The sequence below is a fragment of the Phyllostomus discolor genome, chromosome 15, assembly GCF_004126475.2.
Source record: "Phyllostomus discolor isolate MPI-MPIP mPhyDis1 chromosome 15, mPhyDis1.pri.v3, whole genome shotgun sequence".
Taxonomy (NCBI): Eukaryota; Metazoa; Chordata; class Mammalia; order Chiroptera; family Phyllostomidae; genus Phyllostomus; species Phyllostomus discolor.
The window spans coordinates 15,646,767-15,658,709 of record NC_040917.2 but is presented as its reverse complement, the minus strand read 5'-3'; the positions used below and the strand labels follow the sequence as shown (position 1 = coordinate 15,658,709).

At 47.7% G+C, this 11,943-nt stretch overlaps 1 protein-coding gene across 1 annotated transcript in view; it reads left to right on the top strand.

The window, feature by feature from the left end:
- Window positions 1-444: 444 nt before the first annotated feature.
- DNAH14 (dynein axonemal heavy chain 14) overlaps window positions 445-11,943 on the top strand; it is a 163,838-nt gene continuing 152,339 nt past the window's right edge. Inside the window, exons 1-7 of the mRNA XM_036016183.1 lie at window positions 445-454; window positions 756-914; window positions 3,557-3,687; window positions 6,230-6,382; window positions 6,555-6,667; window positions 8,706-8,768; window positions 11,099-11,243. Coding sequence (XP_035872076.1) covers window positions 445-454; window positions 756-914; window positions 3,557-3,687; window positions 6,230-6,382; window positions 6,555-6,667; window positions 8,706-8,768; window positions 11,099-11,243 — 774 coding nt within the window. The remainder of the gene's footprint in view (window positions 455-755; window positions 915-3,556; window positions 3,688-6,229; window positions 6,383-6,554; window positions 6,668-8,705; window positions 8,769-11,098; window positions 11,244-11,943) is intronic.

Below are 11,943 nucleotides of genomic sequence, written 5' to 3'. Positions count from 1 at the left end.
CTGCCCCTTCCTCCCCTTCCTTCCCCTTCCCTCTCTCTCCCTCTCTCTTTCCCCGCTCCCTCCAGCAGTTCAGATCCTGGCAGAAACAGAACTTCCTGTTTCACTCATGTTCATTCTGTTCGGGTTGTAATCATTGCGTCTCATCACCTGCCTGGCAGTAGCGCAGTGCCTGCACCACATAAATGTTTGTTAAACCTGTGAGAAAAAGTCAAACTTCTTTGCTTCTTAGAAACGCTGTTTTCAATAATTTCCCCATTCTTCTTTGTGTTGAAAATCCACCAGTAAGGTAAGTCGATGAAGGAATGAGAAGGAGGTCTTATGTTACTTTTCTGCACCGGCGTCTAAACGTTTTCTGGTCTCAGTTACCAACTTACAGTTAATAAAAAGGGTTTTGGTGTGTATTTCCCATGAGGATTCACATTTCATAATAATGAAATCAGTAACATGTCCCTCAGTGAGTGCCCTAACCACATGCACTAATTTAATCCGTGGAACCCCTTACGAGGTTTTTACTGTGACAGTCCTGATTTCGAAGGTGAGTGAAGGCAGGCAGACGGGGAACTGACAAAGTCAGTCACAGAACGGTGGTAGGGCTCGTATGGAGCTGGGAGCCGAGGTGTTTTGGCTCAGAGCCTGTGTGAATGCTATATAATGTAGTACTGGTGTAATGGTCGACTGTATCGCTTGGTGTGTGGAATTACCCCAGTGTTTATGGCTCGTGCCGGTGGTTCAGTCAATGTCAGTTTCGTTTTCAGATTACCTTCGGGAAAGTAGAACTCAACAGGGTGTTGCTCCAGAGCCAGCTGATCATAAGGATAAAAGGAAATCAAAGGGAAAACAAGATCAAACTCAAGATCAGACTCACGCTCAGCGAAAACCCAGGCAAAAAAGGCGTGTATCCTACGACAGGACCGGTAGGTGGAGTTACCCAGCTGGCTTAGCAAACGCTACACTTTTTCAGATTATTCTGTGGTCGTGCGTGCTTTATATGGGGACAGCGGTTTTCGAGGAAACGGTCTTACTGAATTTTGTGTTTGGTGGCTTGAACAAGTGTTTCCAGTCTTTCTGAAAACCTCAAATATCAATAGATTAAAAACTTGCCAGACTGTTCAATGACTGTGTTCTTAATTAAGACAAACCTCGGATGGTTATGGTTACAGAACTAGAAATGAGACAAACTTGGACGGTTTTGTTTTTATCCTTCCAGTAAAACTTCATGGTGTCGTCATAAGGAATAATTTTATGTCTTTGTCTGACATGGAGCAAATCCCTGAATAAATTACTCATTTAAACAGATTTTCCTCCACTAGCATTTTCCAGTTTGCGTTTTCTCTATACCTGACATTCTTATTTGTAGTAATATTTTAAGTTTTATAGGAAAAAGGAAGCTTTTCTCTTTTTCCACTGACATATACCATCCTCCAGGGCAGATTTATCACAGAGCTACTGCAGCTGAAGCCTCAGGGTCCCTCATTCACCCAGACTTCATTTTTTTAAAGAGAAGATCCTCATAAACACCTCAGATAGCCTAAGCCCTGCAGGCACGTGCTAGCGTCCACGCCCTTGTCTAACCCCTCCCCTGGGTGGGGGCAGGACCTGTGACTGGTTCCAGCCAATAGGGTGGAGTCGTGGGCTGTCACTCTGTGATTACATGACATGGTAGATGGCCTCGTCCTGTCAGCACACTCACCCTCCAGTCTCCCTCCCCTCCACCGGCTTTGAAGGAGCCAACACAAGGGTCCTGCAGACGCAAGGGTCCCTTCCCAGCTGCGCCTCTGAAAGAGAGCCCAAGCCAGCCAGCACCTTGGTCGCACGCAGCCTTTGAGACCCCAGCAGAGCCCCAGGAAGCCGTATCCAGACTTCCGGCCCACAGCATGTGTGTATTGTCTTAATCCGCTGCATCGGTGGCAGTTTGCAGTGTGTTCTGGACACCAGAACAGTGGGTCTCATCGCAGCAAATGCAGCCGCTGTTGTGTGCGTTAAGAATTCTTGGTCTTTCGTCACACTGTCCTGTTGTCCTGAAACTGGTTTCAGTGTAGGAAGGAGCAACTATTTAGACTTAATGGCTGCCAGATGAATAAAAACACTCTGACCCTTTAATGACTGTATTTCTTTAAGGTGCTTCCCTATGTAGCACCTACAGACCTGTGGAGGCAGACAGGGAGATCGTAAGTACTTAGGAGTTTTTTAAAAAAAAAACTATGAAAAATGTCAAATATGAAAGGGAGAGAAAGTACTTTAACAGATAACTATTCACTTCCTAGACTTCACAGGTGTTCACGTTTTTATCATTTTTTTAAAAAAAAGGAAGTTGTAGCAGGCAGAATTCCGAACTATCCTCTGGCAACCCCACGCCCTGTGCACACGGCTTGTGTGATCCCCTCCCGGTCGGTGCGGGCAGAACCTGGGAGTGCGGGAGAATATCTCCCGACTCATCCCCTCGTTTCATACCACATTTTTGAGGCGCGGTTAAGGCCCCTCATCAGTTACCTCTGAGTCCATCAGAAGGAGGACTGTCCCGGCCCAACCAGATGAGCCTGTAAGAGCCCAGAGACAGCAGCAGATGCCGCCCCGCAGCCGCCTCTGAAGGGCCACACGCAGGGCAGGGACCTCGAGGTGCATACACTTGGGTAGCTGAGAAGAGGACCCACCCATAAGAGAGGGAGACCAGGATGGGGACTGCAGTCACATCGCCCCAGGGGAGCGTGGAGGCGCTGCGGTCCCAGCCAGGCCTCTGCAGGAAGCCGCGGTCAGCCAGCGTTTCATTTCAGCCCCGTGAGACTCGTGAGACCCTGGGGTCCGGGGGGGCTCCTTCCTGACCTGTGGAAACTGCAAGAGGACAAATTTGCATTGTCTTACACCAGGTTCATGGGGATCCTCACACTGTTTTACCCGACAGCTCAAGTCGCCTTGAATCCTGAGCTAAAAGGGGTTTCCATCCGCTGGCTGCATGATTTCTGGAGCGGCGGAAATCTCCAGCGGCTTCGTAGCGCCGTCGGCTGTGCCAGCACGGCTCTGGGCGGGCTTCTCCCATGACTGGTTGTACCCAGAAGTTCAAGGGCCAAGAGGACAACCTGTAGAGCGTGGTGGCCAAGTGCCAAGAGAAGCAACTATTTCTAGAAGGAGAGACGGGTCAGCTGCCGAGGGAGCAAGGCAGAGTGGGCTGAAAGGGCCCGTGGGTTGGGTGGAGGGGGGACATTTGTGTCTCCTGTCGCCACCCCCTCTGACCCGCAGCCTCCCCCAGTGCAGGCCTTGACTCAGAAAAGCCTTCCGACAGTCGCTGTTCAGTGCTGTCCTGGCTGACCGCCTGGGTGACCAGGTCCTTTGTGATCTCTTTCTTGAATGGAAAACTCTTGTTTCTTCCTTCCGGCTTCCATTAAAAGTTGAATTGTAAGCTATATTTTCTCCTCCAACTATACAGTCTGCGTAAACTTCCACTGTGAGTTACCGTTTGTATTTTTCCTCTGTGCAGAAGTATTTGGAATATCCAGCGTTGCCCTCGACTGACGCCCGTATCCACACTCACGTTGGGTCTTGTCTCCGTGTCCTCCCCCAGAACCGGAGGATGACGACGTGGTGAGAAGTATCGTTCGGCTGCGGGAGAAGCTGGGCTGGCCGACCGCACTGCCGCACCATCGCCTGGAGCACGCAGGTCCCCAGATCGCAGCTCAGAAGATCCTCCTAAAGGTGTTACTCCCTTTCCCTCGGCTTCGTGCTCTAAAAGCGAGTGTTTGAAACTGTATCCCAATCTTTATTTTATCATATCCATTAAGGTCATTACCGCATTATTGTTACATTAATATCGGATTGTCTCATTTCATGGTGAATGCTCATGGAGAGTGTTTGAGATCGCTTCATTTCACTTGGAGAATGGGAGCAGACACGGCGTCCGCCTGAAATTCGAATCTGCACTTACGTGCATGTTCATCGGTTCTTTGTGCTCTGAGAAGAAGTCCCCGTGTGCTTCTGTGACCCTCTGCCCCTCTCCCTCTCCTACTCCCTTGTACTTGCCTTGTTACCTCCGCATCTCCGCGTCCCCTTTTCCTTTCCATTTTCTCCTCGCCCGTGAGCCTCTTCAGAGAAATTTTAGCTCGTCCAGCGCCACGTGACCCGGGGGCAAGCCGTGGTAAGAACTAAGGTCTGCTCCCTGTGACCTCATCTGTGACAGGTGATCGGAGACTGAACAGGGCCATCTCGTCCTGCTTTTGGATCAGATCGGGGGTCCTCCAGGTGCAGTGCCCAGGCCGGCAGCCCCTGCGTCGTCACCTGGGAACTCACGAAAATGCCTGTTCTCACCTGCGCCCCCAACCTTCTGAATGGGGAGGTCTGTGGGTGGAGCTCGGCCACCTGCATGTTCTTAAGCTCTCTGGGTGATGCCGCCATGTGGTGGAGAGCCTCTGTTCCAGACCAGGGGTCCGCAGGCTTCTTCTGGAAAGGGCCCGGTAGCAAATAGTTTGGGCTTTGCCGGCTGTGATCTTTGCGGTGATCCCTCCACCCTGCCACGGCGGCGGAAGAGCAGCAAGAGACAAAACACCGACAGGAGTGGCCGTGCCCCTGTAAACCTGTCCACAGAAGTAGGCACCTGGTCCCGGCCGGAGTCTGCCGGTCCTCACTCCGGCACCGTGCGGGTGGATGGACGTCTGGCCGTTGGCCGGGGGCAGCGTCCGTGTGCAGGAGAGCATGTGCCTAGCACACTCAGACTCCCCCGGTTGTGAATCTGTTTGTGTACTTGCTGTGTCGTTTTAGGCAAGTTTCTGACCTCCCTGAGCTTTCGTTTCTTAGACCTTGAACTGGAGATAATAATACTTACCTTAGAGGGCTTTGACAATCAGGTGAGATGATGCATGTGGCCTGGCAGACAGAGGGTGAGGTAGTTACAAAAAAAACAAAACAGCTGTACATCAGTTTAATATCCTCAGACTCTCTACAGAGGTGTGTGCTATTTGTGGAAAAAGAATTGAGAATATGAAAAACATTTTTTTCATTGAAAAGAATAATTTAACTATGTTATTCTTATGCTTCTACAATGGAATTATTTAATTACATATATGATCCATTTTGAATATTGTGTCTACATTAGATTTCTAGTGATCTCAGCTTTCTGGACACATAATTTAGAACAGAAGTGCCTCAAGTGGCTACTAGCTGTAAAAATCCCGTGTACTTTACACCACCACTCAGAGTCCATTTATTTCATTTTATTTGTACCTTTTAAACTTGTTTTCTAAGGTTTCTAGGTACCCACTATGTTAGGAGGCAAAATAAGAAAATGAAGCAGCTGGGAAAGTTGGGAAGAAACCCTAACAGTCTTTAAGGATGACAGTTTTATTTTTTAGAAAGTAAAACTGGATCCAACGTTCAAAAGTACAGTGATTAGACACTGTTTTTTAGTTACTCAATTCGAGAGCTTCTGGAGGCATCATTCACTGAGTTGTAATAAAGAATGCTAAATGCTCTTTCATTATAAAATTGAATTACCCCACAAGACTAAACGAAACTTTGTTGCAATGTTTCATCAGTAAAATTCTCTGCGTGCGGAGCGTCTGGTTTCTCAGCAGCGTCTTCGGGCGGGCAGAGGCCGTGCGTGTGTGGCCGCAGCCCAGAGCCCAGCTTGTCCACCCTCTGACGGGTGGGGCTGTCCTCAGATTTCCTCCTTTCTCCACGCAGTGCTTTCTGCCGCCGTTCGGTGAGATCACAAAGATCTAACTTGATCGTCTCTGACATTTAAGGGGTTAAATGTAAGAGAGTCAAGACTCTGTGGTTGTGAGGGTACGCATGGGAAACACGGCTCATTAGATATTTATTGCTTGACACATATTAGCTGTTATTATACGAAACCACCATCATTATCAAAATAAATGTTAAATTTAATGCACTGACACGGCTTCTCGTGTTGGCAGACAGCTTGACCAGAAAGCACAGCACACACGCGGGAGGTATCATTCAGTTCTTTGGGTTCACAAGCATACATTGGTAAGTGTGCAAGCCAGTTTCCATGCATGCTTTATCACCACATCATGTCTAAGAATGAAAATGAAATGTATTAAATCTTAAGACTGATCTTCTTGAACTCTGGTCAGCCATGATTTGATTGTAGCTTTTCTCAATGATGTTATTTTTAAACTACAGTAACATTGTTTCAATTTCCCGAGTCATCTGTTCAGCCACTTTACTACTTCATGTGGTCCAGTTAACTAAAAAAAAAAAAAAAATTTTTTTTTAACCTCAGAAACCTTTGAAAGATGATGGAGAATTTGTATACTGTCTTCCCCGGAAAAACCCTAAAGTCTTCTATAATGCGTACGACCTTCAGATTGTCTCTGCCCACAGAGCCCGGCACCGCAGGGAATTCTGGACTGTGACCGCGTCCTTCGTCTCAAAGGTGAGGGCCAGCTGAGTGTGAGTGTCGATGAGGTGCGGTGTGAAGGTCAGAGAGAGAAAAGGCCTCGTTCTAAGACACGTAGTTCTGAGCCAGACACAGGCTTTCCGGGTTCCTCGAAGACGACACGTGTGTTCCGGAAGCGAGGTGGCGTCTCTGTGCCGTGTGTCCACAGGTTACCAGAGTGGATGGCGTGGAAGAGGCAGAGCTCACGCCTTCTCTGGAGTGGCTGGTGGAGAGGAGATATTACTACTTGCTGCAGCAGTTCAAGATCTTTTCCAACTTTCGGTGAGATGCACGGAACGGACACCAATTATTTATAATGCGATCCTTTTGAAATAGTAATTCTCGGGATGACATCGGGGTTCTGCTGCCCTGATGCCACATTTATGGGGAATAACAGAGGAAATGGGGGAGCCCATAAAACATTTTAGTTGAAAGGAGCTTCCCAACTTAGGGGTTACAGCTCTTGTATATTTCTGGATAAAGACCGTAAGAGAAAGATATTTTAGTGCCAAGAGAACTTAAATAGACCAGCACGACCTTAATTCACCTCTGGTTTTTCATGCATTTCATTTATTACACGAATACTCATTGAGAGTCCGCTGCAAACCAGGCTCTGTGCTGGATACTCCCCCAGGCACCTTGCTCCCAGAGACCCTGCACTGTAGCGGATGAGAGGCGGTGAGAAACACACACGTGTGCACACGTCAGGGGGAGATGAGACAGCACCAAGGAAAATAAAACGGGGAATTAGGGAGCTTGGGGCAGCTTGCCGATTCAGGGTCATCATTTAAACATTTGGCTAGCCCGAAGTTTATGCCACATCCTACTAGGATTCCTGAGACTCCTTCACGAAGTAGTCCCAGACTGTTGCTCTCTCAGTGTTCGTGTCTAGTTTTATACTTTCTTTAGCTCCTCTCCGACGTCTCTTCTCTTGTGATCTGCTGCTACCTGCTGGGGACCAGGAAAAGAAAAGACCCAATATTTTAAATTGTTGCATTTAACATTGCAAATAGTTGAACTAAGAACCTGAGGAACTTTTCGGTAAGGGGAGTGAACGGATTTTGCGGCAGAGAAATTATTCAGTAGCAAATTCACTTACTGAGCCAATACTCCTCGTGTGCCTTTGCTGTTCTACTGTTAGGGGCCTCGCCAGCGGGTCTCTGGACCGACCGATGGGACTTCGAGTCCGTCTGTGGAGGGAGATAGGTAATAAGTAAGTCAACAAGATAGCTTCAGGCAGTGATAAGGGCCGGAAAGAGAGTAGGACAGAGAAATGAAACAGTTTCGTGTGTGCGTGTGGGTGTGTGTTGCTACTTTAAGTAGGGTGGCTGATGAAGAGGACACAGTGTGGGGCCTGGAGAGGAAGCGGTTCTGACAGACTGTAGCAAGTTCCAAGTTTCAGGCCCAGGGAGGCGTGGCCCAACTGGGGGAGTGAGAGGTGGGAGCTGGCTGTTGTCTGGAACCCAATCACATGCCCTGCGAGGAAGTTTTCTTCCTCAGAGTCCACGTGGGCCGTGCCCCTCTTCCCACCCCTTTCTCTCCCCGTGCGGCTCGTACCGGTGGCTACGCAGGGAGTCTCACTTTGGCAGGTGGGCATCACAGCACATGCCGGTGTTCCTCTGAGAGTGTTCTCGTCCAGGTGGAGACACCTCGCTACCGAGGGAGGCTGTGTCTCGGCATGTGCCCTGCAGGTGCAGAGGACAGGCGGCACAGCGCACTTCGAGGAGCTGAGGGGGACTCGCAGGCACAGGTCAACACGCCTGTGTCCTGCGTGGGCGCTGAGGGCGATGCACAGTCACCACGGAAGCTCCTCAGTTCCTTCCCACTTAGGTTCTTGGAGTCTTTAAAATGACAAGTGCATCTTTTTTTAAAAAACCACAAGTGCTATGTTGTTAGAATGATACACATTATCTTAACTTTTTTACCTACCACTATCCAATGATGTCTTATTAACGTGCTTTTCATTATCTGGGAAAATTGAATCTTAACGCTTCTTGAAATACAAGTCTCTTCTAAAAATAGTAAGCCAATAAATGTATAAGGGAAAAGAATATATTTTTATAGTTTTTATATGCATCGGAGTGTTGGAAGTAAATTGATTATGCATCTGTGAGAATTATAATGACAGTCACTTACATTTTGCTCTACATCCTGTTGATCGTTCAGGAGAAAAGTGATGTGGTGTAGTATTTGCCTTAGGTAACTCACGTGGGTAAGCCATGTTCTAGAGAATTTTTTAGGATTACTAAGCCTTTACTAAATTTATTTTATATAATTAAAATGTATGAGTATGGAATGTAAGAAGTATTTTTCTTTTCAGGGTTAACAAAGCATTTGTTACTTGGAAATGTAATGTTAAAAGAATTAAGACAGATAAGAGCAGGTAAGTCTTATTATGCAATCTATGTATAGAAATTTCAAGAGGGAGCTTTATTTTAAATATGTAGTATGGAAGCAGATAATCAATTTTCACTCAGTAATTAGAAAGTCACATTGCAGAACCTTGATTATTTAATCCATCTAATTTTCAGAGACTATTAATATTTTTATATATTAAACTTGAATGTGTGTATATAAATGCGTATATACAGGCCCTGGCACAAATAATGCCCCTTTTTATTACAAAATCTTTTGTTGCAAAATCAAAATCTTTTGTTGCAAAATGTGGTTCTGTAACATAACAATACCGTACTCAAGCACATCATGCACGTCATGTGATGTTTTAGATGAAATGTTCAAACTGAAACTGTGAGTTGTCACGCCCATATTATTACCCCACCCACCATGCTCCAGCAGGCCTCGCGGCTGCCAGACCCACTCTGCGCTGGACACTCCCTGTGCTTCCCCGCGTGTTGTTGGGTGCTGCGAGGGAGTTAGGTGCCCGAGTGCTCGGTCACGTGATCGGACTTGTTGCTTTCAAAGAGGGGAATGAGTAAGCAACCCGAGGCAGATGACAGTCAGTTCTATTCTGTGGGCTCTCCAGCAGCCAAGCTCTGTTACCGCTGCTGCTCTGGAACTTTCCACTTTGAGGTTGTGGTGATCGAACTGCAGCTGTCGATGTAAGAAATGCCGCAGAGAAACCCGTGTGCCCTTCGCCTGGGCTCCCCCGGGGGCAACAACTTGCAAACCGAGAGCAGGACAGGATGGTCGGGACCGTGACATTGACGTGACGAAGGAACGCAGCGCTGCTGTCACCACCGCGTCCCTCCCATCGCCCGTGCACACCCTGCCTGCTGCCTGCCCGCTCCCACCTTCTCCTTGACACCTGCCCAGAGTGCCCCTGTTCTCCACCTCTAGAACTTTGTCTTTTCAAGACTGTTGTCGAAGTAGAATCGTGGAGTAGCATAGCCTTGGGCTTGGCTCTCCTTGCTTGGCACGACTCTCCGGAGATCCAGCCAGGTTGCTGCAGCTGTGAGTGGTCCTTCGTGTGGCCGAGCAGCAGTCCCTGGTGTGAGTGTACCCTTGCCTGTTCTGCCTGTTCTTACCTGTGGAAGGGCACCTGGGCGTGTCCCAGTTTCTGTTTCTGGCAGACGAAGCTGCTATAAACATTCATCTACAGGTTTTGGAGTGAACACATGCTTTTATTTCTCTGGAGTGTAATGTCTAGGGGCGCAATTGCTGGGTCCTATGGTAATTGCACGTTTAGGTTCTAACAAACTACCAAAGAGTTGCAAGGTGACTAAGGTGACTGCGCTAGCTCTCATTTGCACCAGCTCCCGCCACGTGGAAGCGATTCAGTTTCTCCACGTTTATGCTGCGGTTTGGGGTTGTTAACTGTCTTATTATTTTATGTCACTCATTCTGGGAGGCACATAGTAATATCCCACTGTGGTTTTAACTTGCATTTGCACGACTAATGATGATGAATATTTTTCCGTGTGCTTACTGGCCACCTGTGCGTTTTCTTCGGTGAAACATCATGGCTTTTGTACATTTTCTATGTGGATTGTTTGCGTACTGCTGAATTTTTAGAGTTCTTTTTGTACTCTAGATATGGTTCTTTGTCAGGTAAGTGGCTTATAAATGTTTTCTCCCAGCCTTTGGCTGTCTGTCCTTGATATACAAGGATATTAATTTAGCATCTACTACGTGCCGGTCGTTAGGGGGCCAGTTAACTTGCTCCTGGACACCAGAGAGCAACTCTGCGGCCTCAGTGGCTGGCGGAATGGGGTGGGCTTTGACGCGGAGGCCTGGCTTTCACTCGGCAGCGTCCCCTCAGGAGAGCGGTGCCCTCACCGCTTCCTCTGTGCCTTTTTCTGCTCCTGCTCCTCCCAGCATGCTCCGAAGTGGCACAGCTCACTGTGGTGGCCACGGTCACACCGGTGGAAAGGGACAGAGAGAAGAAAAGGGTCTGTCGAGGGCATCTCTCTCTCCGTCTTAGGAGATAGGTGGTTAGAGGATTTGTTGAAATTCGATAAACATGGGTGATGTGATTCCTTGTGGACATCCCCGCCTACTGTTTTACAACTGCCAGAACCGGGCGGCATGACGGAATCGCGTCAGCACGCCCAGCACCAGAACCTTGCCTTCAGCGCCCCAGCCGGACACCACCCGCAGGGCGCGCGGATCTTCATCAGTGTCGTTCAGAATGTGCTGGAGGCAGGCAGTACGTGTTGACTGCGGGCACATGAAACCAGCGATGCCTGTTATCTCTGAATTAGCCTCTTTCACTCTGCAGGGGAGGTAAGTCTGTGGAAAATCTTGAACTTCCAGGTCATTTTTGTCCCAGCACCTGTTCTGGGCCGATGAGCTGTTTCAAGCCTGCTTGCTTTACATAAAGGGACTTTGTGAAGACGCCATTACTCCCCACAATGCTGATGAACATGAAGACAGTCCGCCTGCCATATGCCTTGTGAAGGTGAGTGGGAGTGTGCTGCCGTGAGCTGAGGTTGGTGGATGGAAATGAGGGAGAACGACCAGGGTTTTGAATGAAAGGAGTGCAGGGAGCTAGATCCATGAGCAGACCGCCCTGAGGATGCCCAGCTCGGAAACACCTGCAAGGGACATCACTCTCTGGGGTGGTCGCTTTTAAGTTAGCATTTCTCATAAATAACTTCTTCCGTGCACTTAACCTAAGTCTATTATGAGGCTTTTTCTTTGTTTTCAAACCTCCAAATGTGTGATATTATTTACAAATAATTATCTTTAATACATGACTGATAGTGACTGATCTTCTCTCAGTATGTAGCGTGTCAAAAAAATTGTGTTAAGTTGCAACTCGGAGGTTTAGGTTAAATTCGTCAATTCTCCTGTTCCACAATTCTAAGAAAAGGTGACCTTTGTAATGAGTGATTCAATTTATATGGAATCGTTTTCTTTCAATAAAGTTAAGTATATAGAAATATAAAGTTTAAGCGTTTAATGTACACTTACGACAGCACTCCAGCAGCCTAACCCACCCACTGTGTGAGGGAGATACTGAAGAGTAAAATTGAAAGTCATCTAGACCTAGAAAGAGAAATAATACTAGGGCTTGAACAAGTTATAAACTTGACAATCAGCTCAAAATTAACTGTGTTGACTGTGCACGTGTAATAAAGTTAATACTGTAAATCAAG